Source organism: Hemiscyllium ocellatum, chromosome 6 (assembly GCF_020745735.1).
Source record: "Hemiscyllium ocellatum isolate sHemOce1 chromosome 6, sHemOce1.pat.X.cur, whole genome shotgun sequence".
Lineage (NCBI taxonomy): Eukaryota > Metazoa > Chordata > Chondrichthyes > Orectolobiformes > Hemiscylliidae > Hemiscyllium > Hemiscyllium ocellatum.
The window spans coordinates 29,717,304-29,745,047 of record NC_083406.1 but is presented as its reverse complement, the minus strand read 5'-3'; the positions used below and the strand labels follow the sequence as shown (position 1 = coordinate 29,745,047).

At 40.7% G+C, this 27,744-nt stretch overlaps 1 protein-coding gene across 1 annotated transcript in view; it reads right to left on the bottom strand.

The window, feature by feature from the left end:
- uchl3 (ubiquitin carboxyl-terminal esterase L3 (ubiquitin thiolesterase)) overlaps nucleotides 1-27,697 on the bottom strand; it is a 54,926-nt gene extending 27,229 nt beyond the window's left edge. Inside the window, exons 1-3 of the mRNA XM_060826526.1 lie at nucleotides 27,346-27,697; nucleotides 27,155-27,225; nucleotides 15,980-16,108 (exon numbers count right to left, since the gene is read on the bottom strand). Of these exons, the coding sequence (XP_060682509.1) occupies nucleotides 15,980-16,054 (75 nt within the window). The 5' untranslated portion in view covers nucleotides 16,055-16,108; nucleotides 27,155-27,225; nucleotides 27,346-27,697. The remainder of the gene's footprint in view (nucleotides 1-15,979; nucleotides 16,109-27,154; nucleotides 27,226-27,345) is intronic.
- Nucleotides 27,698-27,744: the final 47 nt, after the last annotated feature.

The window sequence follows — 27,744 nt, the reverse complement described above, 5'->3', positions numbered from 1 at the left end:
GTTGTGCAGTGATTATAATAGCATCTACCAGACAGACTGTGGACTTCTACTCCCTGACTTTCAATCCCAAATGGAGGTTATTTGACTCTGTTTCAAAAGAGGTACAGTAGATTTAAATGACCAACTTGCCTTGTCTTAGAAAATTCTGTGGTGAATATTGTTAAAATGTACCCTGAAATTTTTTCTTGGGAATTGAATGGGAATGATTAATCATGAAATATCATGTTTATTTTCCAATACTAAATAATGAGATATTCGTTCAACACTTCTCATGTAATAAATTATCACAAAAACATTTCACTTAAGTAGTATAAACCAAAGTATGATATCAAGCTGCACAAATAGATACTGGAGCAGTGAACTGAAAGCTTGGTCAAGGGAGTTTCCTACCTTAAGGTCACTTGAAAGCCTGAGGTATAGAGGCATGCAGAGGGACTTGCCACGGTTAGGGTCTATACGACTGATGGCATCAATGACGGAGTGATGATAATTGGAAATATTTAAGAGGCAAGATTTAGAGGAGTGCTAATATCTCAGTAGACTGTGGGGAGACTTGGATGCAAGGGTGAGAATTTTAAAATCAGGTGGGTGAATGATTGGGTGCCAAATGTAGATCAGCGAGCATCAGGATGATAAAAGAAGTCAACTTGCTGGGCAGCAGAGTTTTGAAATGTGGCAACATCTAGAAGTCCCGAAAAGGACTTCCTCAAAAACATTACCAAATAACCCTGAATGGTCTTTCGCCAGGGATCTTTAACAGAGCAATTTGTCACAGACCACTTTTAAGATTAACCTATATTTAAAGATTCGATTACTCAATGTTTCCTCTTTAGTAGAAGCTGACAAAATGTCTACTGATCTCAATGGTGCAGTAGCTCTCATGACGACAGGATGTATAACAACTCCATATCAATCTAACTTTCCTTTAAAGCTACCAGATGTTTTTCTTTGGCCTGTCCCTTTCTTGTTCATAATGTGAGAACATGCTGGCTCTCAGCCATTTGTTAAAAAAAAGGTCACATTCCAGATGTACACCAAACTCTAGCTCATTGTCACCTCTCAATTCGTCCACCACCTTCAAACTGTCAGAATGCTCAAATGACATCCATTACTGGACAGGCAGAAACACTCACGCCTCATACTGGAACCATGGATGCTACAGTCTTCTGCTGATAACTATCAAAGGCAGTTCATAACTTTGCTGTCACATTTGGCTGTGATGAGCTCTCAATCCCACATATCCAAGTCGTCTCAAGAGCTATTAATTCATCTTGTGATTAACTCTAGGCCAGAATACTCCAATGTACTTCAGGAGGGCTGCCTACAGTCTATCCTCCATGATCCTGAAGTTATCGAAATCTCTATTGCTTGTTCTTGCAGCAAGTCCCATTCCCATCCCACCCATATGCTCACTGGCCTGCTTCTAGTCAAAGCACATTTTGTTTTTAAAATTTTCGTCCTGTTTTTAAATCTTTCTATGGTCTCAGCCTTCCCTCTCTCTGTAATCTCCAGTTATACATTCCTCCCTTTGAAATATCTGCACAGCTCCAATTCTGGCCTTCAGCATTTTTGATTTTAATTGGTCCATCTTTAATGCTGTGCCTAAACTCTCGAACTCTCTTTATAAAATGTCTCTGTCCCACTCTCGGCCTTTAAATCAATATTTAAAACGCAATTTTATGACCAAACATTTTGTCATCAGCTAGAATATATCTATAGGGCAGCATGGTAGCTCAGTGGTTAGCACGGTTGCCTCACAGCACCAGGGATTAGGGTTCAATTCCACCCTCAGGTGACTGTCTTTGTGGAATTTGCACATTCTCCCAGTATCTGCATAAGTTTCCAATGGGTGCTCTGGTTTCCTCACAGCCCAAAGATGTGCAGGTTAGAATGGATTAGCCATGCTAAATTGCCCATAGTGTTCAGGGATGTGCAGGCTAGGTGAGCTAGCCATAGGAAATGCAGGGTTATAGCGATAGCATAGAGAGGTGGGACTTGATGCAATGTTTTTTGGAAGGCTGGTGTGGACTCAATGGGCTGAATGGCCTGCTTCCACACTGTAGGGATTCTATGATACAGTAAATTTTTCTTTGATAGTGTCCTTTGGGTTGTTTTAATATATTAACGGCACTGTATAAATGCTAGGTGATGTTGACACTACTGGTTTCTGCATCTTATTTTACAGGCTGGTGCCAGATATAGCCTGAACACATCACGGTACTGTGATGAGACCATCCCTCAGACACAGATCTAAATAAGTATTATGGGAAGTAACTGGGGCATCCATTGACTAATTCTGCAGCCATTTCGATCTCCCAATCCCTTAACCACACTTATCAAGCAAAGAGGATCATATAGGTTAGAAAAGTAGGATAGATTTTATTTGTTGGCAATAGCATCCCTGAACAGGTTGCTTAGAAAATATCTAGAAGTTAAAAACAGCTATGATGAAAGTGAAAAATATTGCAGATGCTAGAAAGAATCGACTGGGACCATTCAGGCAGTGTTTGTCTTGAAACAAGAAGTCACATAAACAGAGATTTGGGAAGGTGACCAAACGTTGGCCAAAGAGGTTTACTGAGTATCTTGCAGCAGTAAACGAGAGGTACAGAATCAGAGGGGTGGCGAGGATACTCCAGAGTTTAGGGCCTAGGTAACTGAAGGGGAGGCCATAAATGACAATCAAAAAGCGAGAAATCAGAAGACTGCCAAGATCAGAGTGTTCTGGGGCTCGAATAAATTCGAGATAGTGAGAGAAGAGGTCACAAAGGCAATTTAGGATCAGATTTTTAAAAAAAATGTCAATGCAAAGAACAAATCATGTAAGACAGTGTTGGTCAACAAGCATAGTGGGCGATGGTAAATAGTTTTTGCTAAGCCTTAGAACACGGGCAGTAGGCTTCTGGGTGGCCTCACGTTTGCAGAGGTAGAATGAGGGAAGACAGCCAGGAGCCGATTTGATTGTCACTGAACTTGTCCAAAACTCTTGGTTCCTAAAAATCTCTTTCACCCATCACCCACACCCAGTGATTTACACTTGCTGTGGGTGACACCATATCACTTTCAAAAAAAAAAAATTCTCACCTTGGTGGTCAAATCACTCTACGGTTCAATCCTCCCAATCTATGTGACCTCCAACATTCCCAAGAGAAAAAATAAGTTCTGCACTCCTTCAACATTGGCCTCTTGCACATCCCTTTGTCCATTATTCTACCCTAGTCAGCGATGCATTTAGCTGCATGGACCCCGCCTCTCAGAAATTGCTCCCATCCCCATTCAACTTAATCCTTTCCAACATGCTGCCTCCCTTACCATTTTTAAGCTTCAACTCAAAACCCTTCTCTTTGGCCAAATCTCTGGTCGGTTGACCTAATATCACTCAAGAAAGCCTGTGGCAAATTTGTCTGAGAACACCATGAAGGATTATGGGATGTTCTACTGCAGTTACTTAGCACTTATTATTCAGTGCTATTTTAATGAATGGACAAATACTATTTGTATAACATACACTGCATTTAAGTGCAGCATTTCTAATAACCAAATAAAACACTTGCAATTATACAGCATATTTCACAACAATCAGACTTTGCAAAGCACTTGACCACCAATGAAGTAAATTTGAAGTATAGTCATTATTATAATATAGAATACAAGGCAACCAGTTTGCTCATAATAAACTCCCACCTACAGCAATATGATGATAACCAATGAATTGTTGCTGTTATATAAGGAATATATATTGGTTAGGTCATTGAGAAAGCTCTCCTGGTACTTCTTCAAAAATAATCTCACAGGATCTTTTACATCCACCAAACAGAACAGAGAGACCTTGATTTAATGTCTCTTCCAAATGATAGCAGCCTCAGAAGTTCAGCACCTTCTCAATAATGACTGCTTTAAAAAAATTCTTCGAGCGTTGGGGCCCTCCATTTTTGTTTAGCAGCAGGAAGAGCGGGAGTGACGACCAGGGGGCTGCCAGGAAGGTAAATGACAGCTTTAAAAACTTACCTTGTGAATAGGCGGAGTGCACGCTGAGCAGGAGAGGACATGGGACCACTAAGTAAGTGAAGTAATATGGTTGGGCAGTTGCATTACTTGAAACACGACTTAGGTAATGTCTTCCACCATCGCCTCATCAAACCAACAAAAAAAGGTTCTGTGCGCCAGAATGGTAAGGTAACAAGATTTTTTAATTTTTCTATGGTCTTTTTGGGAATTTAGAACAGTGGGAGTGGGGGTTAGGGCCGTTGAATGTTCTTCCTGCAGAATGTGGGAGGTAAGGGTCACCACTAGAGTCCCTGCTGACTGCATCTGTGGGAAGTGCACCCACTACCAACAATAGTGGACTCGCCAACATTCAGGGCATTTGAATAGTCACTGGATAGACATATGGATGAAAGTGGAATAGTGTAGGTTAGATGGGCTTTAGATTGGTTTCACAACGTTGAGGGTCGAAGGGCCTATACTTCGCTGTAATGTTCTAAATTCTATAATATTACATTGGAATGCTGACCTAGATTTTTGTGCTCAGGTCCTGGAGTGGGACTTGAACCCACAAGGTTATCAGAGGTGAGGTGCTACCAACTCGACCACAGTTACCACCTATATTGAAAAGTATGGTGGGGAGGTGAAAATATTGCAGATGCATAACTCAGTGGCTCAAGAATTTACTCATAATCCATTGCAGTGCTATTCCAGACTATAAAAGCTGAAATCTTGGTTCAAGTGAGAGCAGACTTGCCCCTGGAAGCAGCAATGGGCAATAAATGTGATAAAAATATTTCAAAGAATCTTGTATCTGATCAGTAAGATTCTTCTTTCCACATGGCAGAGGTGGTAGAGAAACAGTTCCCATTTGTGAGAAGGTTTGAATCAAAAGACAATGATTCATGTTGATTGGCAAAACGGACTAAGTGATATAAAGAAAACTCTTTTTAATGCAGCAAGTCATTAGGATATGGAATGCACTTCCTGAAAATGTAGTAAAGGCAGATTCATTCCTGGCCTGCCAGAAGAGAAAATTGGATAAGCACCTGTAAAGAAGAAAATATTGCACGGCCAAAAGGAATGGGTTCACAGAATCACTGAATTGTCAGTGCAGAAGGAAGTTATTCAGTCCATTGTACCTGCATTGCTTCTACTGTGCAGTGCCCACCTCCTGCCTTAACCCAGATATCGCCGCACAGCATTTCCATCCAGACCACCATCCAATGCTCTTTTGCAGGCATCAGTTGAACCCGCCTCCACCACATTTCCAGCCACTGCATTCTACACCCTAACTAGTCAGTGTATGAAAACAGTTTTATCTCATTATCTTTACTTCAATTGCACATTACTTTAAATGTATGCAGTCTCATTCTTTTTTCTTTTAGATGTGGGAACAGCTTCCCCAATCTACCCTGTCCAGCCCACTCATGATTTTGAAAACCTCCATCAAATCTTCTCTCAGCCTTCTTCTCTCCAAGGCAAATAGTGCCAAATATCTATCCTGCTAACTGAAGTTTTTTATGCCTGCAGCCATTTCTTTAAATCGCCTCTGCAACCTCTCCAATGCAATCGCGTCTTTCCCATAATGTGCACCCGAAACTATATCCTGTACTTCTGTTCAGGTCGAACAAGTGTCTTATGTAAGCTTAATATATCTCTCTACTCCTGTACTTTTGTACCCCAATTAAAAAAGCAAAAGGACATTATATATTGTATTAACTGTTCTCCATCAGTCATGCCACCACCACTGATCTGTACAGAGGTTCCTGCTGCTTCTGCATTCGTTATAGAGTTATTCAATTACTCAATTTTAAGTTGTCTTCCAATGTTCTTCCTACCAAAATACATTACTTCCCATTTCTCTAAGTTGAATCTCATCTGCCATTTATCCATCCACCCCACCAACCTCCGTGCTGTTTTGGGGTTCCACATCATTGTTTACAACTCTGACAAGTTTAGATTAGATTACTTACAGTGTGGAAACAGACAGTTGGCCCAACAAGTCCACACCAACCCACCCAGACCCATTCCTCTACATTTACCTTCACCTAACACTACGGGCAATTTAACATGGCCAATTCACCTAACCAGCACATTTTTGGACTTTGGGAGGAAACCGGAGCACCCGGAGGAAACCCACGCAGACATGGGGAGAATGTGCAAACTCCACACAGTCAGTTGCCTGAGGCAGGAATTGAACCTGGGTCTCTGGCGCTGTAAGGCAGCAGTGCTAACCACAGTGCCACTGTCATGTGCTAACAAATCTGTGAGGTTACGTGCCTTATGCAGAGTTTCTGAATTAGCAATGACTTTGACTGAACTAAAATGTAAGTAGGGTGATGATCCTGTCCTGAAACAATCACGAGTGTGTGTGGTTGCAGAATAGTAACGGTAAGAGAGTGATAAGCGAGAGTGTGGGTTTTCAAAACTTTAAAATTTCAGATTTTAAAAACATTTCCAGTATTATCATCTGACCTTGGGTGAAGTATGAAATTCAGAGTCTCAACAAGTTAAGTTAATGGATGTGGATATGGAGATAATCAGGAATGCTCAACTGATTTTTCGGTGCCTCCATCTCTACAACATTCCAAGATAACAGTGCTGCTGTGATTCTATCCTCCTGCAAACCCCTATTTTAATAGCTCCACCACAATTAAGGCTGCACCTTTCAACTGCCAAGAATGCTTGCCCTGGTGATCTTTTCTTCCACCTCTTTACGTCACTAACTCAAATTCCTCTGAGAAATTTCCTGACATCTACCTCTGAACCAGCTTTTGCTCATCCAACTTAACATCTCTCTTTGTGGCTTACTTCATTCTTTGATAACATTCTTGTGAAAGTACCTTGCAGCATTTCATCACATTGAAGGGGCGATACAAATGCAAATTGTGGTAGGTGGAAGTCAACGGGGTTACAATGAAAAGAGAAAACAACTTATTGAGACGTTGTTCATATCACATGTCCACGTATTACCTGCTTGGTTAAGTGTCGATTGCCTGAAATAGTGGGATTGAAAATGTGACGCTCCTTAAAATGTGCAAACATTTAATAAAATGCACAGAATTTCAAACAATCTTGGCAAGTTCGAAAAGTGTCGAAGTGTTATCTTTTCATGTGGATGTGAGGAGTTGAAAACCAGACATACCTAAAACAGATATGCTTGTACAAGGCCCAGGCACATCAACAAGCCTCAAAGTCTTCACCTACACAAATTAGAGACCTCCCAAACCTGTAATTTTCCCACACCTTTATAAACATCTGTGCAGCAAACTGATGGTTGGGAAAACATTCTGCACATGACACAACAAAATACAGGTTAAAAAAAATTACATGGTGGTGACATAAACCTACAATTTTAAACTGAAGACAAAGCACCACATTAATTCTGTGACTAAACAGCATTGTGTTCGAAGAAGCAGGAGTGAAAATACATTCATGCAAAGAGATGCTTTAATAGTTTTCTTTAAGAATAAAGCCACATTCTTCTCTCATTTATAATTAAATGGTACATCATTCTGAAAATTTATTTTAAACTCCATTTAACTTGATTATAAAAAACAAATGTCACGACAGTAGTGAGTTTAATTCAGGACACTTGGTTAATTAATTGCCAGTCAAAGCCTAAACAGGTGAAATATTACAGTACTCATGAGAAAGAGCAGTCTCATAGGCATTGAGAATAAGGAATTCAGACGTTTAGATTAGATTACTTACAATGTGGAAACAGGCCCTTCGGCCCAACGAGTCCACACCGACCCGCCGAAGCGAAACCCACCCATACCCCTTACCTAACACTACGGGCAATTTAGCATGGCCAATTCACCTGACCTGCACATCTTTGGATTGTGGGAGGAAACCGGAGCACCCGGAGGAAACCCACGCAGACACGGGGAGAACGTGCAAACTCCACACAGACAGTCGCCTGAGGCGGGAATTGAACTCAGGTCCCTGGTGCTGTGAGGCAGCAGTGCTAACCATTGTGCCACGGTTGGTTTTATAAACTAGCCTGAATAATATTAAATCAAAAGTAAAAAATACCCAAGACATCAACGGATGAAAAGGTGGCTGAGTTCAAAAATATCAAGGTGTATTTACATGGTTGTGTCAGTGTCAGTGCTAAACTGGCACATCATTCACAACTAGGCTTTAGGTCAGGAAATCTAGCACCATACCTGGTGTGGCATCAATGACTTCAGTCCCACACTAACGTGACCAACTCATAACTACCTCTAGTGGTGCTCCATGGTTAATCAGCTTATTGTATCACACCACAAGGTGGTGTAATAATAACACTGGATAGTTTACATTGTTGCAATCACAGCAATGTTCTGAAACTCTGTGAAGGCACTCCAAACTCAGCCAACATTGTAAAATTCCCCTTATTAACTTCAGGGGTCAGTTAGGAGGGTTGTCAAGCACATTTGCACAGTCATACATTCTGGAACGGAACACTGATTCAGTGACTAGCACTACTGCCTCACAGTGCCAACGACCCAGGTTCAATTCCACCCTTGGGTGACTGCCTGTGTGGAGTTTGCATGTTCTCCCCTCGTCTGCTTGGGTTTCCTCTGGGTGCTCTATTTCCTCCCACAATCCAAAGATTAGGTCGATTGGCCACACTAAATTGCCCCATAATGTCCAGGTTAGGAGGATTAGCCATCGGAACTGCAGGGTTACAGGGATAGGAGTCTGGATTTGCATGGGATGCTGTTCCGAAGGTCAGTGTGGACTGGATGGGCCGAATGGTCTGCTTTCACACCATAGAGATTCTATATTTTTCAATATTCTAATTATACCAGACCATTCAAGCATCGCTCCTGAGCCTGTTCCACTAACTCAACCACAGATGGCAGCAGAGTGCAATGCCATCTGAAGGGAGCGGCCCTGGGTGCTATCAATACGAAATCAGAGTCCATGTAGTCTTTGGACTCCAGGTTAACAACAAGCAAGAAACCTGTTGATTATCATCTACTTCAGTTCGTTAACCCGCACTCCACATCGAACAATACTATTTTGTTCAGCGTGTGAGCATTGCTGACAATGCTAGCCTTAGTCTATCGATTGCAATCCTAGAGAAAGTAGTGATGAGTAGGCCAGAGGTGTAGGGTCATCTACATGGACTCTCAATGGAAAACAAGCAAGAGGAAACTGAATGTCAACCACGAAAAGTGACTTGATAACATCACAGTGAAAAAGTTTAGTCCAAATTCAATTTCTAGCTTTCAAAAACATTCAGGAGTATTGTGACATAATTGTTTACATTACGTTAGGGATGCACAAATACGGAGATTAGGTTAGATTCCCTACAGTATGGGAACAGGCCCTTCGGCCCAACAAGTCCACACTGACCCTCTGAAGAGTAACCCATCCAGACCCATTTTCCCTACCCTAAATGTACCCACCCTATATTTACTCCTGACTAATGCACCTAACACTATGGGCAATTTAGCTTGGCCAATTCACGTGACCTGCACCCGAGAGAGGAAACCAGAGCACCCAGAGTAAACACACAGAGACATGTGGAGAATGTGCAAACTCCACACAGTCACCCAATGCAGGAATTGAACCAGGGTCACTGGCGCTGTGAGGCAGCAGTGCTAACCACTAAGCCACCGTGCCATGGAACTAAGATAAATTTGGGTGGGAGCTATTGTTTGATTGCATGACATGTGACCATACCCCACCAAGGATTATATCAGAATTGAGTTGGTAACTTAAGTCTGTTAATTACAGAAGAAGTGCTGTATTATTTAATAAGAACCAAAAGCTACCAAATATCAAGAGAATAAGAAATTTGGATCTGCATTCAAATTGCTCTCATATTTAACCCTTTTTGAAAGGGACCGATTTCTAACTTGGGGCTTCATTCTTCAGAATTACCATCAGCTATTAATGTCGAGCAGAGATGGCTCTACTCAGATGCTGTCCAGGAAATTATCAAGGCAAAATATGTCCATTACAGACAGAGGTGGGATGAATTTGTAATAGAGAACAGGAAAAAGATGGAGGAACTAACCAATTTCTTTTCTATCTTCATGGATGAAGACACACAAAAAGTTGCAGAAATAAAGGGAATCAAAGGGCTTGTGAAAATGAGGAACTGAAAGAAATGCATTCTAATAAAGTAGTAATCAAAAAGTTAACTGGATGGAAGTTGAATAAGTCTCAGGACCAGTTGAATTATAAATTTTAAAAAAAAAGTGTTGAAGGAGGTGGCTACAGTGGATGTAATGAATGAGTTAGCGGTTGTGTTTCAAAATCCTATAGATTCTGGAATAATTCCTGCAGAATGAAAAGTAGCAAACATAACTCCAATATTTACAAAGGTAATGGAGAGAGAAAATGGTGAACCAAAGACTTGCTTGCTTGATGTCACCACTGGGGAAATATCCAAATCTATTGTCAAGGTTGCCACTTGAGGTTGTTGCTTGTAATGTAGACAAAGATGAATCAGTAGATATGGGGTATGTGCATTTTCAGCAGGTTGTTTAATGTGAGAAAGGTCCCACACAGGGAGTTAGTCAACAAAATTAGAACTAGATCTGGAGGTAATAGGGATCTTAAGGTTGGAGAAATGGTTGAATGAGCATGTCTTTCCCAGGTTGGGAGGCTATTGTCACTGAGGCATTGTCAGGATCAGTAGTGAGGCCACAGTTATTCCCAACCCATGTCAATAATTTGGATGTTGGGACAAAGTGTAACATTTCCAAGTTTTCTGAAAAACTGGATGCAAATATAAATTGGAAGGAGGATGCAAGACAGCTTCAAGTAGACATAGACAGACTAAATGAATGAACAAAACCACGGCAAATGGAATACAAGAAGTGCAAAGGTATTCACTTTGGCAGAAAACAAACATTATTTCTTAAATACTGAGAATTTATGGAGTATCGATGTCCAAATGATCTGGACTTTCTTATTGAAGAGCCATCAAAAGTTAGCATGCAGGTGCAGCAAGAAATTTAGAAAGGCAGGTTTTCCAAAATTACAGAAGGATCGTGATCAAATGGGTCAATGGGCTGAAAAATGGCAGATGGAGTTCAATCTGGGTAAACGTGAGGTATTGCATTTGGTACAACAAACAAGAGTGGGGCTTATACAATTAATGGCAGGGCCTTGTAGTGTTGTAGAACAAGGGGCATAGGTGTTCAGGTATATAATTCTTAAAACTTCAAGTCACATAGAGACAAGATGGTTAAAAAGGTGTTTGGCACGCTTGCCTTCATTGCTCAGTCATTTGAGTATAGGAGCTGGGATGTTATGTTGAGGTTGTGTTGGACATTGGTGAGGCCTCTTCTGGAATATTGTGCCTAGTTCTGGTCAACCAGTTAAAAGAAGGATATTATCGAACTGGAGAGGGTTCAGAAAAGATTTACCGGGACACTGCAGGATGTGGAAAGTTTGAGTTATAAAGAAAGGCTGAATAGGTTGGGACTTTTTTTCACTGCAGTGTAGGATGTTGAGAAGTGACCTGTCAGTAGTTTATAAAATAATAAGGGATATAGATGAGGTGAATGGCAGGTATCTTTTCCCCACATTTTTAAGATGAGAGGAGAGAGATTTAAAAAAGACATAAGAGGGTGGTTCGCGTGTGGAATGAACTTCCTGAGGAAGTGGTGGATGCTGGTATATTTAGTGTATAAAATACACTTGGATGGATATGGGCCAGGAGCAGGCAGGTGGGATTAGTTTAGTTTGGGATTATGTTTGGCATGGACAGGTTGGACCTAAAGGTCTGTTTCTGCGCTATATGACTCGATTAAGGAAACTTGAGTACAGGTGTAAAAATGTCTTAATGCAGCTGTGTAGACCCCTTGGTGAGATCTCACCTTAAGTATTGACTACAGTTTTGGTCTCATCTAAATAAGGATACCTTGTCATTGGGTGATGCAAAAGGGATTCACCAGGAAATTCAGGGCACCAACTTTAACCATAATAAAATAAGAAAATCCACGACACTACCAAATAACGTTTCCGCCAGAGTGATATTTTGACATGGGTGAGATGTAAAACTTAGAGATAATTCAAGAAGGAAACTTTGTGCCTACTCTGACTAGGAGCCAAGTCAAGATGTCTCAATTACTCATAACTGGGAGATGGGGTTTAGATTAGATTAGTTTCCCTACAGTATGGAAACAGGCCCTTCAGCCCTCCAAGTACATACTGACCCTCTGAATAGTTGCCCACCCAGACCTATACCCCTACGCTATATTTACCCGACTAATGCACCTAACACGATGGGCAACTAGCATAGTCAATTCACCTGACCTGCACATCCTTGGATTGTGGGAGGAAACCAGAGCACCCAGGGGAAACCCACGCAGACACAGGGAAAATGTGCAAATTCCACACAGACAGTCACCCAAGGCTGGAATCGAATCCAGGTCCTTGGTGCTGTGAGGCAGCAGTGCTAATCACTGTGCCACTGTGGAGTCAAATCACAGGTCTCAAGGAGAAAGAAGAACGTGCAGAGCAGCACAAAGTAATTTCTGTCAAACATTTTACTGCAGAAGACAGGTTGAGTGACTTGGCCAAATAACACTTTGAAGTAAACATTCCTTTTATCTGAAAATCACCAATTACCGGCATGAAGTATGACATGATGTCTGAATTACGAATAAAAATGCTTTGAAGCTCGACAATAATTGTGCAATTTTTTTTTAGGGCCTTCAACTGTAAAACACACTTGGCTGCATACAAAGCAACATGATGGCTTGTGTTTACCCACAGGGTCTTATTTCATTCCTTCCTCTTTTGACCCCATTCTGTTCTGAATGTGGTGAGGCTTTGAGATACAGTCTCAAGAACAACGTTGGTTGTTCAGCCCCTCACCACAATGAGTGTTCTGCATGTGTTAAAGGTGAATAGTGTCTCTGCTGTAAAGACAAGGCAGAAGCAGAATCCTTTCCGGCTCCTGAAAGCCGAACACAAGACTCAAAGGCAAATGTTCAGCAGCAGCAAGCTCTCAGGTGAAAGTGCAAAGATGACTGTCAGACCACAGTCAGTCAAATCAATAGTATTGCTTCATATAAGGCCCAGCTATAGTCAGGGTGAAGTCAGGGTGTTTAGAGTCCACATTCTGCACTTCAATTTGCAACTTACAACTGAAATGTTAACTCCAATTGTGAGAAGGGATAATATACTAAACAATTGGAGGCTTTACAAGTTGAGCAGAGGAATACAACAAAAGGGGCAATCACATTACTCGCAATACAAGATAGATGCCCAAATAGTGAGGAGATAGAAGACAAACAATATATAGGTCATGTTGCAGCTGTACAGGATGTTGGTTTGGCCACTTTTGGAATATTGCGCAATTCTGGTCACCTTCCTATCGGAAAGATGTTGTGAGACTTGAAAGGATTCAAAATTGATGCACAAGGATGTTGCCAGGGTTAGAGGATTTGAGCTATAGGGAGAGGTTGAATAGGCTGGGGCTGTTTTCCCTGGAGCATAGGAGGCTGAGGGCTGACCTTATAGGGGTTTACAAAATTATGAGGGGCATGGATAGGGTAAATAGGCAAGGTCTTTTCCCTGGGGTGGGGGAGTCCAGAACTCGAGGGTGTAGGTTTAGGGTGAGAGGGGAAAGATGTAAAAAAGGACCCACAGGGCAACTTTTTCATGCAGAGGGTGGTGCGTGTATGGAATGAGCTGCCAGCAGAAGTGGTGGAGGCTGGTACAATTGCAACATTTAAAACGCATCTGGATGGGTATATGAATAGGAAGGGTTTAGAGAGATATGGGCCTGGTTCTGGGAGGAGGGACTAGATTAGGTTAGGATATCTGGTCAGCATGGATGAGTTGGACCGAAGGGTCTGTTTCCATGCTAGACATCACTATGACGTTATGATATATGTAGACAAATTTCTGCCGGTAGGAATGAGGGGGCAATGACAGGAGGAGGCTTTAGTTATCTAATAACAGGGCCATTCAGGGCGAAAAATTCATGTACCATATCCAGGAAAATTTTTTAAACAATACGCGACAAGCCTAGATTTTGGATTTAGTTTTGGAAAATGAAGATGAGCAAGTGGGTGAAGGGGCACTGCATGACCATATTGGAGATAGTGATCACAATTCAGATGGATTTAGTATTATTATGGAAAAGGACAGAGAGAAATCAGGAGTAAAAGCTTTTAAACTAGGGTGAAATGGCAAATTCCACAAAACCAAGATGTAACTTGGCTGAGGTGGACAGGACAGGAAACTAAAGGATAAATCTGTAGTAAAACAATGGGAAACACTGAGAAGTAAAATCCTTGAAGCACAAACAGACATGTCCCTCCAAAAGTAAGAAAGGTATTGTCAAATCCAGACCCCACGGTGTCCAGAAAAATACAGAGAAAGGTTAAACAGAAAATGCGAGCTAATGATAGTCTCAAAAAAAAAACTCAACACTGAAGATAGCCTAGTGAAATATAGAAAGTACAGGGATCAAGTAAATAAAAGAGAAAAGGAGATAAAACAGTGGGCATGAAAACATATCAGCAAGCAGGATAAAGGAAACCCAACATGTTTTACTGGTATAGAAAGAGCAAAACGATTGTTAAGGAAATAAGTGGGACCCATCAGAGATGAGAAAGGAAATTTGCGTGGAAGTTCAGAGGATTTGGGGAGAATTTGAAATGAAGTTTTTGTTTGTACATTCACAAAGGGATGTTGTGGATGTAGTAATCCACGAGGAGCAGTATGAAATATTGAGCAAAATAATCATAATGGGAGAGGAAGTGTTAAAGGTGGTACGTGTATGGAATGAGCTGCCAGAGGATGCGGAGGAGGCTGGTACAATTGCAACATTTAAGAGGCATTTGGGTGTGGATATGAATAGGAAGGGTTTGGAGGAATATGGGCCGGGTACTGGCAGGTAGGACTAGATTGGGTTGGTATATTTGGTCGGCATGGACAGGTTGGACCGAAGAGTCTGTTTCCATGCTGTACATCTCTATGACTCTATAACTGCTAATATGTAGTCTGATCTGAATGTTACTCACCCCTTATTTTCTACAACCTTGCTTGAGTTCATCGAAGACAAACTTGGATTGAATTGGAGAATCCTTAACCTGTATAAGTCTTTAGGGACCTGTACACGTGCACACTAAATCTGAACCAATTGTTTTTCTAATTCCCCAGCTGCTGAATGAATGCAGCTGGCTCATTTCCAGGGAGAATTCTGAAATTAGAGAAACCACCGAAATGATACACCACAGAAGGAGGCCATTAAGCCCATCTTAATGGAGAACCTTATCAAATGCATCAGTATTCATGGAGATAAGTTATGCTATTGAATACTCATGAATGCCTACATAGGAGAGGTGCACAGGGCAAACTTAAATTCTAAATGAAGAATGGCAGATTACAAGTATGTAGTGCATCTATGTTACATTGAACTAACTCACATCCTTCAAGAAGGCTAAACCCACCCTGTGTCCACCACCAGTTTTGGTAACGGAGAGTCTACCATAATGGTCTATGTGCCATTCTTAGCTTTCCTGAATGAAACAGCCAGCTCACTCCACAATTATACACAAAACAGCCACACTCCACATTCCTTGAACCCTGTCCTGGGCTCAGTGGAAAGTCTGCATAGAGACAACCCTGCTCTAATCATTTTACACTCCATGACTACCACCAAGAAAACCAAATCATAAAAATGTGTCACCACAATGAGGAAGGAATGAGCAAGAGGAGGAGGAAGAGAGTAAAATAAAAAGTACATTCAACAGAGATTAATCCCTAGCTCTACTAACTATCAAACACCAGTTTAACATTCACAAGTATTATTTTTGGGAGCCTTTCCTTGAATGATTATTTCATATATAAAATATGCCACTAATGATAACACATAAACAGTACTGAAAAGTATACATGGAGAAAATGTAGGCCTGCACTTTAGAAGGAATATATAACATGATGTGCCTCATCTTGAGAGTCCCTTGTTGCAGCATCTTTTCATTCAAGTGGTTACCAGACATTATGAAAGAAAAAAAAGTACCTTTTCTGTAACTGGGAAGAGTAAAAGAATCGAGCAAACGGGTCGTGGCACCAAACTCAGTAGTTCCGGATCCATTCCAAAGACGTCACCAAATTGCCAGGTGGGCAGTAATCCTAGTTGCTGCACAAACTGGTGGGAAAATGCGTCAAGTCAATTCGATAGGTAAATTCTTCTTTACATATTCATTGTACATGCAATTAAAATTCACCAAATAGAATGAAACCCACACAGAATAGTATGAGAGAAACACCCCATTGTTGCTTTAGAAAGCAAAGACTCTTACACAGTGTCAATGAAGACTTCTGGCATTCAAACAAGTGAGCATAAATTACAGTACTTGTATTTTGGGCTTCTCATGAACATAGGTCCCAAAGCAATGAAATATTTCCAAAGTGTAGTCACTGTTATAATTTACAAAGTTCAGCAGCCAATTTGCAATAGAAATCTCCTAAAAAATATACTGCAATGGAACAAACAGCAAGAAGACTTTTTTTTAAAGGAATATAAACTGATCGAAGTATAGGGGGTAAATTGCCTGTTTGTTTTAAAAAAAACTAGCATCACATTTTGAAAAGTATGACCCGAAAGGGCAGATATTACTGCCTCGATTTACCATCTCTTCTGCAACAAGGCACCTCCAACAATACGGTGCTTCAGTGATGCACTAGGAGTCTTAGAGCTTAGATATTGTACTCAAGTCTCTGGAAAGGGAGAGCGGTCCCACAACCTTTAGACTCAGGGACTTGAGTGTTACTAACTGAGCCACAACTGGCATCTGATTACTCTTTTTAACCTCAGGAGGGTAGCAACACACTCACTGATGTTTCCTTTCTAAAGTCACCACTCACCCATCACTTATAGCCTAAGTTAACATCATACAAAGGACAGGTTTTGACGGAGTAAGAGTGGGAGTAGTCTCAAACATGATATTATTGGGGTGGAGTTTCCAATTTGGGCACAACTGGCGTTTCCAGAAATTGTCACCATTTTGAAAAGAGTTCATCACCCCAACCCATAAGTTTCTACATAAACTAATTTGCATATTATTACATGCTAAATGTCACGAATCAATTCAGCTGCTTTTGACAGTATTACTTCTCAATTTTCCTTGATCACAATTCTCCATAGATTTAAGAGTGTAACTAGGCAAAATTTGATCAATACAGCTGAAACTAGATTCATCTTATAAAAAAAGCCATGCATTTTAAATCAGAGTCAACTGACCACTTGTGAGTAACTCAGTTTTAAATGACTAAGAATGAGACAAATATATAAAACTTTGGTTTTGCCATTGGTTTACAGTATCCCCTCATTATTTTCAGAAGTTTCAAACAAAATTGTTTAAAGATGATATTTCTGGCAATATATTTTCAGATGAACAGTTTAGCTTAAAGAATACTTGTTTAAATCAACTCTCGTCCTGTTCACTTAGCTATGCCGGTGGCAAAAACTCCTTTTGCACAGCTATTATGAAAAGACTGACTGTTCAACTTGTGAAGCCAAGATATGATCACAAACTAACATCGCCATCTAGTGTGAATGATGAGGTGGTGCCGGTGTTGGACTGGGGTGGACAAATTTAAGAATCACACAACAGGCTTATTTGGAAGCACTAGCTTTCAGAGCACTGCACTTTCATCAGGTAGCTAGTGAGACAGGATCTTAAAGATAATAAGCTCCGAAAGTTAGTGCTTCCAAATAAACCTGTTGGACTATAGCCTGGTATTGTGTGCTTTTTAATCGAGTGTGAAAGGAGAACTGTTTGATTCTTATGGTGTAAAACATTCAAGCAGCAGCAGACTGCAATATTATCAGCACTTCCATTTCACAATTTCAAATTTGCAATGAAACAAAAACTTCCATTAGCATCTGTTTAAAATGATAGATGATTCCCGTTGTTGATTTTTTAAAATTGTTTGGATCGCAGTCAGGAAATGAACCAGGAAATTTCAATCCATCAGTGCCAATAACCATTCAGCACTAGAAGGCAGCTTTTAAAATGAATACACAACTACTTTTAGTCTATAGTCTCAACCAATTTGGCTTTTTATAGAAAGGCCATTATTTTACATATTTGGTTCCAATCTCTCCAAATATAATCTTCTTCCATGCAGAGTACACATTTCCTTTTTTTTTGGCTGGACCTCTATTTCTTGCCTGTCCTCGTTTGCCCAGGAGAGAGTTAAGAGTCAACCACATTGCCGCAGGTCCAGAGACACATATGGGTCAGCTCAGACAAGAATGGCAGAATTCTTATCCTGAAGGACATTAGTGAATTAGACAATCACCGAGAGTTACCATTAGACTGTTGTCTTTTATTACTGGTTAAAGGTAATAAATAAACTACTGTATTGTCAAATCAAACACACAGTCAACTGTCTTCACTGCTCCCCCTTTTGATAATCAGTATTCCATGAGAATGTCAAGAGTTCAATGTAAAATGGAATGACCTTTTTCTCCCCCTGCAATATCCAAAACTCCAACGGTGTCCCACTGACATGACTTCCTTCTCTCTATGGTCCCCCACAAACTGCAATGCCTGTCATATATAGAACCAGTTCACAAATCCCAGAAGACTATCAGTGTTTATTTTTTTAGATTACTTACAGTGTGGAAACAGGCCCTTCGGCCCAACAAGTCCACACCGACCCGCCGAAGCGAAACCCACCCATACCCCTACATTAACCCCTTACCTAACACTACGGGCAATTTAGCATGGCCAAATCACCTGACCCGCACATCTTTGGACTGTGGGAGGAAACCGGAGCACCCGGAGGAAACCCACGCAGACACGGGGAGAATGTGCAAACTCCACACAGTCAGTCGCCTGAGTCAGGAATTGAACCCGGGTCTCTGGTGCTGTGAGGCAGCAGTGCTAACCACTGTGCCACCATGCCGCCCCTGAATGTACAACTTTTTCCAAATTTATATCTCCTGAATAAAAAGGAAATAATTCGTGAAAAACTCCAAGCTGAAGTTGAAAACTCCAGTCTCTTCTGTTGCCACTGTTTAGCTTGAACTAATTAATTCTTACAACACAACTGTATACAACTTAATTGCAGTTTTCATCAGCAGTTCCACATAACGAGGAACCACTGCCAGAAGTCGAACTGTAACTCAAGGAATTTTGCACAGTGGAATTCGCAGTTGGCATAAAGATGAATAAGTTTTCATCTACCAAGAATCTGCCGAGTAAGAAGCATCTGAGTCAATGGTTCTCCATAAACAGAATACTTTCATCACTTGACCCAGTACGCTACATTCACAGGAATGTGCTGATGCTATAATCCAAGCAAAAGGCTGGACTCAGCAGAATTTGTTATAAATGATGATTTCCAATGTTTTCTGCTATCAGCTGAGAAATTATGGTGTTCGTTGCAAGTCTTTCATGACATCAGACTTGCAGGTTAAGTATAATCTTTTCAAAAACTGAAAGGTAGAACACTGGGACAGAGGGCAAGGTAGGAGTAAAGAATTCTCAACCATGATACTAATCACCTTGGGGTAGAGTTTCCACTTTGGGCATTTCCAGACATTGTCACCATTTTGAAAAGGGTTCATCACCCCAACCCCTAAGATGGGGTGGCATGGTGGCTCAGGGTTGGCATTGCTGCCTCACAGCACTAAGGTCCCAGGTTCGATTCCAATTTCAGGTGACTGTCTGTGTGGAGTTTGCACATTACCCCATGTCAGTGTGGGTTTCTTCCGGGTGCCCACAATCCAAAGATGTGCAGGTCAGGTGAACTGGTCATCCTAAATTGCCCATAGTGTTAGCATTAGTCAGAGGGAAAGGGTCTGGGTGGGTTACTCTTCGGACGGTCAGTGTGGATGGATTTGGCCAAAGGGCCTGATTCTGAAGGGAATTTAATCTAACTAATCTGCACAGCACCAAATGCCACGTACCAACTGAGTTGCTTTTGACAGCATTTCTCTTTAATTTTCCCATCTAAAACAAAATCCTCCATAGTTTTAAGACTGGCAACGTAAAGTTTAATCAATACAGCTGAAACTAGATTTATCTTCAAAAAAAAGACATTTTAAATTAGTGCCAAGTGACCAATTGAGTGTGACTCAGTTTTAAATGACTGCAAATTATCTTCTGGTTAGACTGGCGCACAGTAGTCAGATCGTGCGTACATTTTTGTAAAATATGATTCTGTTGCTGAACAAAGAGACCTTGGAATGCAGGTTCATGGCTCCTTGAAAGTAGTCACAGCTATATAGGATAGTGAAGGCGGCATTTCCTTTATTGGTCAGAGCATCGAGTACAGGAGTTGGGAGGTCATGTTGCAGCTGTACAGGACATTGGTTAGGCCACTTTTGGAATATTGCGTGCAATTCTGGTCTCCTTCCTATTAGAAAGATGTTGTGAAACTTGAAAGGGTTCAGAAAAGATTTACAAGGATGTTGCCAGGATTGGAAGATTTGAGCTACTGGGAGAGATTGAAATAGCTGGAGCTGTTTTCCCTGGAGCATCGGAGGCTGAGGCGTGACCTTATAAAGGTTTATAAAATCATGAGGGGCATGGATAGGATAAATAGACTAAGTCTCTTCCCTGGGGTGGGAGAGTCCAGAACCAGAGGGCATAAGTTTAGGTTGAGAGGGGAAAGCTATAACAGAGACCTAAGGGGTAACATTTTCATGCAGAGGGTGGTATGTGTACAGAATGAGCTGCCAGAAGTAGTGGTGGAGCCTCATACAATTGCAACATTTAAAAGGCATGTGAATAGGAAGGTCTTCGAGGGACATGGGTTGGGTGCTGGCAAGTGGAACTAAATTAGATTGGGATATCTGGTCAGCAAGGACAGGTTGGACCAAAGGATCGGTTTCTGTGCTGTACATCTCTATGACTCTATGATTCAATTATTTGAAAATGTACCCTTCTAGGTCTTTGTGCCCAAAAGGCTCAGCATTGTCTTTAGTCCACAAAAGGCAGGCAGATGAGGGTATCAGTAGAAACTCCCAAAGGAAATTAATTCATCCCGTGGGTTTGACTTGCAACTAAAATTCTGAAATCTTTTGCAGTCAGTTCTGGTGATATTCAGAGGGGGTGAGGGCAGAAAACTGCACCAACTAAACCAGCACTATCACGTGGTAACTCCAAGCTCCTATCTCATATCCAGCAAACATTTACAGCCATTAGCACAAGATTCTATTCAAGCAGGCACAGCATCAAGAATCTCCTGAGAATACACTCTTGGGAGAGACCCTTATCAATTTGATTGAGCAGCCTACAGGAAAACTCCTATGAAGGGACATTGGGGAAGAAATACAAATTTCCACACTAAAATCTGCAAAACAGGGCAAGCCCACGTTGCAAGATTTATGCAGAATTTTGGCCCAAAGTATGAGCTAAAACAATCCATCAGTCTTTGCAGTTGGAAGTTGTCTAGAAAGAAGTGAAAGGGAAAAATAAAGATGGGCAATAGAAAAAAAAAACTTAGCCTTCAAAACAGACTGACTGTTATTTATTCCCCATTGCCCACGTGCCAAACAGAGATTAAGTATAAAACTTTAATTTGTTGGAACTGCTACCTCGTGGCTTCAGCTGATGCCTGTAAAACAGATTTATATTTAATCTCATCTGACGAAATGGGTGTGTCAACCTGTCTTCAAGTACTTTGGAAGGAGTGTCTGTGAAACGTGTGTATAGTTTTTAAAGACACGGGACGGGCAAGAGGCTAAGAACACACTGCCACCAATAGTGGGGAGTAGGTAGCTAGCGGCTGAAGTAATATTCAATAAATCAGGGTCCAGAAACATGGGGATTTTGGACAACAGAACATGATACAAGACAATGGACGGATGTGAAGATTTATAGATATTCGGGGCTTTTAGAAAAGACAGTAAGACTTAGCAAGGCCAGATGAGTGCATCTGCAGTTTGTGCAAAGGAAGAGTAAGGTCACAGTTACAAATTATTTGGAGTATGTGTTGGATAGAAGTAGTGACAAGCAAATAAGTCATTTTTTTAAAAATCAAGCTTTCAAGTAACAAAGGATGATTGAGACTTTTAGTGTGGAAGACAAATGACAATAAAAAGTTAGGAACATAGAAAATCAGTGCAGGAATAGGCCATTCAGCCCTTCAAGCCTGTACCACCATTCAATATGATCATGGCTGAACATGCAATCTCAGTATCCTATTCCACATTCTCTCCATAACCCTCGATCCCTTTAGCCACATGGGCCACATCCAGCTCCCTCTCGAAGATATCTATATGAACTGACACCAACAGTTTCTCGTAGGAAAGAACTCCTCCAATAATATGAGCTTTAATTTTCCTTACTAATCTTTTGTGTGGAACCTTGTCAAAAGCTTTTTGAAGTCTACTGTCTGGATAATGGTAAAAGTATGGGGCATCAGGTTCATTCACAGTCAATTGGGAAATAGTGAAGACAGCAGAGGCTGGAGAGTCAGAGTGAATAAAGAATGAAGCTTTCTGAAAAATTCCAACCTGAAACATCAACTCCCCTTCTCCTCTGATGCTGCCTGACCTGCTGGGCTTTTCTCAGCTCTACTCTGTTCACTCATTCACAGTCAAGGACAGCAAGATCTTGCAACATTAGGTCCATTCAGAGCATCCAAAAGGTCATACAGCACAAAAACTGATCCTTTGGTCCAAACAGTCCATGCAGACCATAATCCCAGACTAAGCTAGTCACATGTGCCTGAATTTGGCCCATTTCCCTCCAAACCTTTCCTATTCATGAAAGGCCTACTCCTTATCCAAATGTCTTTCAAATGTTGTAGCTGTACCTACATCCACCATTTTCTCTGGCGGTTCATTCTAAATATAAACCACTCCTCAGAAAAGCTCCTCAACTTTTTAAAATCTTTCTCTTCTCACCTTAAAGTATGCCTCTTGGTTTTGAATGGCCCCCACCCTAGGGAAAAGACCTTATCAATGCCTCTGATTTTAATAAGCCGCAACCTCCATATGAAGAAAATCCCAGTTTTCCAGTTTATATAGCTTTTCACTGTGCCTCAGTACAGGTGACAATAAATTCAATTCAATATCTCAAACCTTCCATTTCCGGCAACATCCTAGTAAGTCTTTTCTGAATCCACTCTAGTTTAATAATACCTTCCTTAATAACAGGGCACCCAGAGGTGACGGCACCAGAAAAGGCCTCACCCAACATCCAGTACAACCTCAACCTGACATTCCAACTCCTATACTCAGCAGTCCGAGCAATGAAAGCAAGCGTGCTTAATGCCTTCTTAACCACCCTGTCTACTTGTGAGGCAAATTTGAAAGAATTATGTAGCTGAAACTCACAGTTGTCAGCTCAAGAAGTGCTCTCTTTATCAGAATCTCAATACACAGCTGGAGAACGAGGGGGCACACTTAGAATTAAGACTATGCAACAAAGCAGCGTAAAGCTGACTCTAAAACCTCTGAAATAAATGCTGGGCACAGGATAGACAATAGACAATAAGTGCAGGAGTAGGCCATTCAGCCCTTCGAGCCTGCACCACCATTCAATATGATCATGGCTGAGGATAAGGCAAGGAGGGATTAAGCTACTGCCATCCTTGTCACCATGTGAGTACAACGTGTTGCCATGTTTACATAGGAAGCTCCCATTATAAATGGAGGACAAAAGAATTTAGAACAGAAACATAAAATGGACAGAAACGGTAACATTGAAACAGGGAGTCAAATTATACCTGCATGAATTATTGCAACCCAAAGACTTCATTATGTTAGCTCTCTGTGTACAAATACCATTGTAGGTCAATTAGTTTAATAGATCAATTGTATAAACCTAAACAAATAGGGAAGATGGAAATCATATAGCAACTACTGGAATATTAAAACATTCACAAGAGATGATTTGAACTGGCAACTGAATTGGTGGCAGGTAGTCAGAGAATACTGAAGTAATTCATTCTAGAAAATATGTAAAAATTTCATGTTAGTGTACACAGATGGTTAGAATACCAATGGCAAAACGAAATGGAGAGGATGACTTTCCATGGCTACAATAACTTGGAAGGAAGGGGAGATCTGCAAAAGGATTCTGGGAGGATAGAAAATATGTTCAAAGTATTGATTACTTGGACACCTGGATTCTAACAGCAGCCTAAGATCAGATAGATTGAGTGAATGTACAAAACTGCAGTAAATCAATTTTATTATATCCAAATGTGATATCATTCACTCTGGGCCGAAAAAGTACAGAGCAGGGTATACTCTAAGTTGGAAAATTCAAAAAAGTGGAATCCAAACAGAGTTCATTAAAATGTCACGGACATTTAGAAAATAATCAAAAAGACTTATGGAACTCTGACCCTTATATTTAGAGGAATACAATACCAGACGGTAGAAGCTGTGTTTTAGCTCTCCAAAGCCCAGTTTAGCTTGGAGTTAGTGCAAGGAGTTTTGGCCACTGCACCTATCTATCTATTGGACAGGCAAATAATTTACCTGACGAGAGGAGAAAGTTTTAAAAAGGGGTAACATTTTCACGTATGTATGGAATGAGCTGCCAGAGGAAGTAGTGGAGGCTCATACAATTACAATATTTAAAAGGCATCTGGATGGTACCTGAATAAAAAGGGTTTGGGGGATATGGGACTAGATCAGACGAACTGAACCGATGGGTCTGTTTCCATGTTGTATGACTCAAAGTAAAACTCAAATCATCACAACTGCAAGCTGGGAAAACTCTACCTCTGGTGCATTATTTTCTTTATAGTGTAAGGAGAAGGTCAATTTCACTTGATTCTCCAGTTCTCTCTTTCAATGTGATGGTCAGAGTTTTGTTGAGTACATAAATGGGCATTACCTGTCAACATTCTCAATGTGCCTTTACTCTCATTATCAATGTTAAAATGCATAGCATAAGTCAAATTTATAAATCGACACATTTGAAAATAAAACTAAAAACAGAATAAAATTCACCTTTCCAAGACAAATATCTAAAGCAGAAAATGTAGCCATAAGTAGGCTTTCTGCTAAGATGTTCCAGGCAAAATTGCTCAAAAACTGCCGTATAGCCTCTCTCTACATTTCAGCAAATTTAATTCAGTTAGTAGCTAAACCACACAGTCCCAGGTTTGAACAATGGTGTGTACTGGATTAGTTATCTCACACAGTAGAGTCAATAACATTATAACAAACAGTTCAAAGTCTTCGGGTGAAGGCTGATAACATTTCCAATCCAGAAATGCCTGCTGGAAGTGGGGAGATCAGGGGTCAAATTGTATACCTTCTTCCTGTGGCAAACAATCTGCCAAATGATCACTGACAAGGATCACACTGGCCATTGATTGTGCAAATGTATTAGCCAGGAGACTGACATACCACAACACAGGACAGTTTCTATACCAGGATGAAATAAAGTAAATATGAAATTTTAAAATTCCATTCATTTTCAAATATGCAAAGGCAAAATGCTGGCAATCCAAAATAAAAACACAAAATAATGGAAATACTCAATAGGCCGGGCAGCATCTGCGGAGAGAAATAAAAACTGCATTGTGGTCCAGTCATTACAAATTGTGTTCCAGAAAGACTATTTTTAATATGTTGTTTTACTCAGGAATGTACATTAGTCAAACTGCAGACAGTTTTACTGACTTACTGAAGTCTTACTGACTTCAGACAGAATGCAATAAAAAGTGCCTGATGTGAACTCAAAAACTTTAAGTGATGATTTGGTATTATTAAGTTTTAAGTTTCTTAAATTAAATCCCCAAATAGCCAAAACTAAAATGAGTTTTTTTTTAATAAAGGGGACATTACAATTTTCAGTGCAGTGTAGTACGTAATAATGAGCTAAGTGGCGAAAAAAATGGAAATCTCTAAAATTGGGAGAATACCTGTTTACATCCCTATCTGATCATGAGGAAAATTAGTTGATAATAATGAGGCTCAAAAGAAACTCAGCAAGTTCAGCCATATCCTGCTGTGAAACATCTATCTTTGCTTACAGTAATACAAAACAGCTCTTGATCAAATCAATAACATACCAATATTATTGCATACAACCTTTGTCTGTTTGTGAACATCCACTAACAACAATGCTAATGCAGTGTATGTACAATTTAACAGCAACACTCAGAGCTATTGTTGGTCATTCTATAGATAATGGCCAACATCAATGTTGTAATATCAATGTACAGTGTAAAAATTCAGAATTTTTAAAGATTTTCTCTTTGTGAAAGGCTGGTCAAATCTTAATTGCACCAGCAGGCACTATTTGACAATGTTAGAATTCTCTTGAAATCTATCACTATTCTCCCCACAATTCTCAACAAGTTAGTAATCTAAGAGTGGTGGAGGTAGGATCATTGAATACTTTTAGGTAGACGGATTCTTAGCTAATAAATGAAGCAAATGAAAATCGGGGTAAGCAGGAAAGAGGTGCCGAGGGCACATGCAGATCAGCTACGACTTTAGTGAATGGCCGGGCAAGCTCAAGGGATGGAATGGTCTACTTCTGCTCCTGAAAGGAAAAACCAGTCAAACCAGCAAGTGACACATTGGCCCAATTCTTTCTGCATGCATCAAACTTGAGGTCCCGCACAGGACTGGTTCATTTCCAAGCATTGCTGGTTTTCTCTCTACTGTATTCCTTTTACCCCATGAGGGTGGTGCACTATAATGGAAATTAAGATGAAGTGAGTTTCCATCCAGTGAATTAAGGCAGACATTTGCTGAGTGGGGATGCACTTCAACATCAATTCTATTTTGTAAGAATTGAGGCCACAGTCAGATCAGCCATTAAAATTAACTGAATGTGAACCAGGTTCAAGGGGTGGTATGGTCTATTCCTGCTCCAAACAATACTATTACTAAAGACCAGGAATAAAAAAAACAAATCTCAGTTTTTTCACAATGGCGAAGTTCTGATTGATATGCTTGCTGGCAAGAAGAAAATTCCACTCGAATCCTGGGACATGTGGAAATTGGTAAAATACAACGTAGACGCAAAACAAAAATCAATGTGCTGATGGTACTGGAGCTCCATTTTGAAATATGCATGACTGGCTGAACCTTTATGCCTTATTCACCAGTGTTACTGTTTGTTTTTCATTCTGTGTTAAATTGGCTGCCGACCATTTTGCAAGTTACTGAAATCAACAACAATCCCACCATTATTCAAAAGTGGGGGGGGAACATATTTACAAAACTCTCCAGTGAAAGTGCTCCAGAACTGATTACCAGGAGTCGAACAGCACCACTGTCTCCCCTTTGCAGCCTCTGCAGCTCCGGTAACTCACCTGGTTCATGACCTAGAAAAATCAAAGAAACAATAGATCAATCAGTGCTCAAAGAGAACGATAGGTACATGCAATCTACAGCGTTCATCCCAGCAGCATCGGCTGGCCATTGCTTTTAAACAAAATGCGTACATCAGGATTCGCTTCCAGTGGTAACCAACGTTGACACTCCATTGCTATTTTCAGTTTGATGAAGCTTCTCCAACAAACACTCTCTGCTTCTGTCTCCCTCCTTCCAGCAAACCACGCTTCCGCCCAAAAAGAAAAAAACACCCTTTCGAAGACAATCCTTACAATTTGAAAGGAGGTGAGGGCGAATGCAAAGGTCTAGCTGGAAATAAAACTCAGTGCACCATCGAAGTAATGCATGCAACAATTTAGAACAACGGACCAGGATCAGAAAAAGGCTTTAATGACGCTATGGGTTCTAATTAAGGAGAATACAAGGCTTGATATAAAATGTGCGGCTCCCTTAGCACTGCTGTTGGTACATGCGGTCAGAGGGCAGGGTTGAAATCAGGGCAACCAATC